This window comes from Aptenodytes forsteri, unplaced genomic scaffold (genome assembly GCF_000699145.1).
Source record: "Aptenodytes forsteri isolate BGI_AS27 unplaced genomic scaffold, ASM69914v1 Scaffold57, whole genome shotgun sequence".
NCBI lineage: Eukaryota > Metazoa > Chordata > Aves > Sphenisciformes > Spheniscidae > Aptenodytes > Aptenodytes forsteri.
This window is the reverse complement of record NW_008796220.1, coordinates 3,385,395-3,387,580: the sequence shown is the minus strand read 5'-3', so window position 1 is coordinate 3,387,580 and position 2,186 is coordinate 3,385,395. Positions and strand designations below refer to the sequence as shown.

General features: G+C 46.7%; 1 protein-coding gene across 1 annotated transcript in view; it reads right to left on the bottom strand.

The window, feature by feature from the left end:
* Positions 1–1,566, bottom strand: part of RUNX2 (runt related transcription factor 2) — a 90,650-nt gene extending 89,084 nt beyond the window's left edge. Inside the window, exon 1 of the mRNA XM_019474557.1 lies at positions 1,485–1,566. Coding sequence (XP_019330102.1) covers positions 1,485–1,566 — 82 coding nt within the window. The remainder of the gene's footprint in view (positions 1–1,484) is intronic.
* Positions 1,567–2,186: the final 620 nt, after the last annotated feature.

The window sequence follows — 2,186 nt, the reverse complement described above, 5'->3', positions numbered from 1 at the left end:
CCCGGCTTCTGCCCAGCTGCAAAACGCTGCTGCTGCTGCCGCTTCTCCTCCTCCTTCCTTCCTTCCTTCCTTCTTGCACAGTCTCTTTGCTCTTTTCCCTCCTTCTAGCCACCGCTTCTTCCCTCAAGTGCTTGAATTTCTTTCCTTTTTCTTCCCCTCCCTCCCCGTCCTCTTTTCCTTTTCGGATTTTCAAAAGGTTGTCTTGGGAGAAGTAAAACTCGCTGCTGGTTCAGCTTCCTGGGCTGCTGCTGTTGGCGGCCGCCAGAAGAGGAGCGTAACTCTCAAACCCGGAGAGGGGGTGTCCAGGGGAATGTCCCGATTTCCTCCGCAGAAATCTTCCTCCTCCGGACAAAAAAAAAAAAAGTTTTTTTTAAACAAAAAGTCTCGCTGGGACAGAGGCGGGGAGCCGCTGGGCTCCCCCGCTTATTGCCTTTGGCTTCAGGAAGCGGAGGGAAGCGGGAGCTCGGGAAGGGGCTTGGGAAAAGTGGCTCCTCCAAAAAAAAAAACACCAACAAAACCAAAAAACAGGCGCTCCCGAAGCGATTTCGGCGTGGAAAGAAAGTTACTGGGGTTGTTGGGGTGAGGAGGAAAGTCACACGACTAATAATTAAAAGAGAGGCTTTAGCCGGTTCGTTTGGGAGGATCAGGACTTAAGAAAAGTTGAACTTTCGGATTCCCGGGGAAAAAAAAGCGGGGAGCATAGTTGGGGGGGGGGGGGAACACCACCCCAAAACACCCCTCCTTAGGCTGATTTCTAAAATATGACCAAGTAAATTCTGGGAAAAGGCAGCCTCGGTGCAGTCCGGTCCTATTAATTAAGTCGCTGCTGGATCCAAGTCCGTTGAGTTGAATAGGCTAACAAAAATCTTTTTTTTCCGCCCTTGATGAACAACGGCAGCAAAAAAATCATTAAAATGTCGGTTTGTTTGAGTTATTTTTCGTTCTGAAAAATCGGGTTTATATGACCAAGTAAATTCTGGGAAAAGGCAGCCTCGGTGCAGTCCGGTCCTATTAATTAAGTCGCTGCTGGATCCAAGTCCGTTGAGTTGAATAGGCTAACAAAAATCTTTTTTTTCCGCCCTTGATGAACAACGGCAGCAAAAAAATCATTAAAATGTCGGTTTGTTTGAGTTATTTTTCGTTCTGAAAAATCGGGTTTAAAAAAAAAAAAGCAACAAAACCCAACAAACTTCTTTTGCGTCCCAAGGTGCGGAGGTCGTGAGATGAAGCAAAATGAAGGAGCCGAAAAAAAAAAAAAAAAGCCACAGTTTTTTTGTCCTGAATGTGGTTTTTGGAGGCTGGGATTTCTAATGATTAGGTTTTTGTGGTTTATATATACAGGACTCTCTGGCTAAGGCGATCATTATGCTGATGAGAGTCAGCAGCACGTGGTGCTTCAGCCTCAGACTTCTGCAGCCTTCAAAATAAATAAAACAATGTGCATCCCCCACAGGAGGAGAAACTTCGCTTTAAGTCGCTCTCACCCACGGGGAGGGGGACGGGGACGGGGAAGGGGGGGAGCGGGAGACGGTCTCCGATCTCCGCTTCTCTCCGGGTTTTTTCCATTCACACTTTTGGGCTTGTTTGAATTAAAAAAAAAAAAAAAAATGCATGAAAAATCTTGTTTGCAAAAAAAAAAAAATAGTAAGAATAATCAGGTGCCAAAGGGTTTTTTTTGCTAAGTCTCCGGTAGTCTAAAGCCTAAACCATTTCCTTGAATGAATGAAAGCTATAAACCCCCCCTCAGACTATTAAGGTAAAGGGAGTCTGGTTTGTTTTCTCCCTTAAAAAAAAAAAAAAAAAAAAAAAGGGCAGATCTTATTAAAAACAATTTACATACCCAATAGTAAAAAAGTGTAAACGCCTCCCAGCGCAGATAACAACCTATCACAACCCTCCCTCTAATTTCTAAGGCTTTACTTCGACTTGCTACTTCCACCTTCTTGTAAAAAGTCGGCGCTGCGTGTGTGCTCCTTGCTCGCCGCCTGTGTGTGACTCGGTTCGGTGTCTGTTTGTCTGTCTGTCTGTCTGTGTGTGTCTCTCTCTCTGTCGGGGGGCGGGGGGGATGTGTCCCTTTTACGGAGCTTTTACGAACCGTAAGTCCGGCACCCTGACCCAGCAGAAAAGCCGGGTTTGTCCTGCCTGCCCCTCCGCGAAAAGCCCGGCGAACCAGCCCGGCGGCCCCA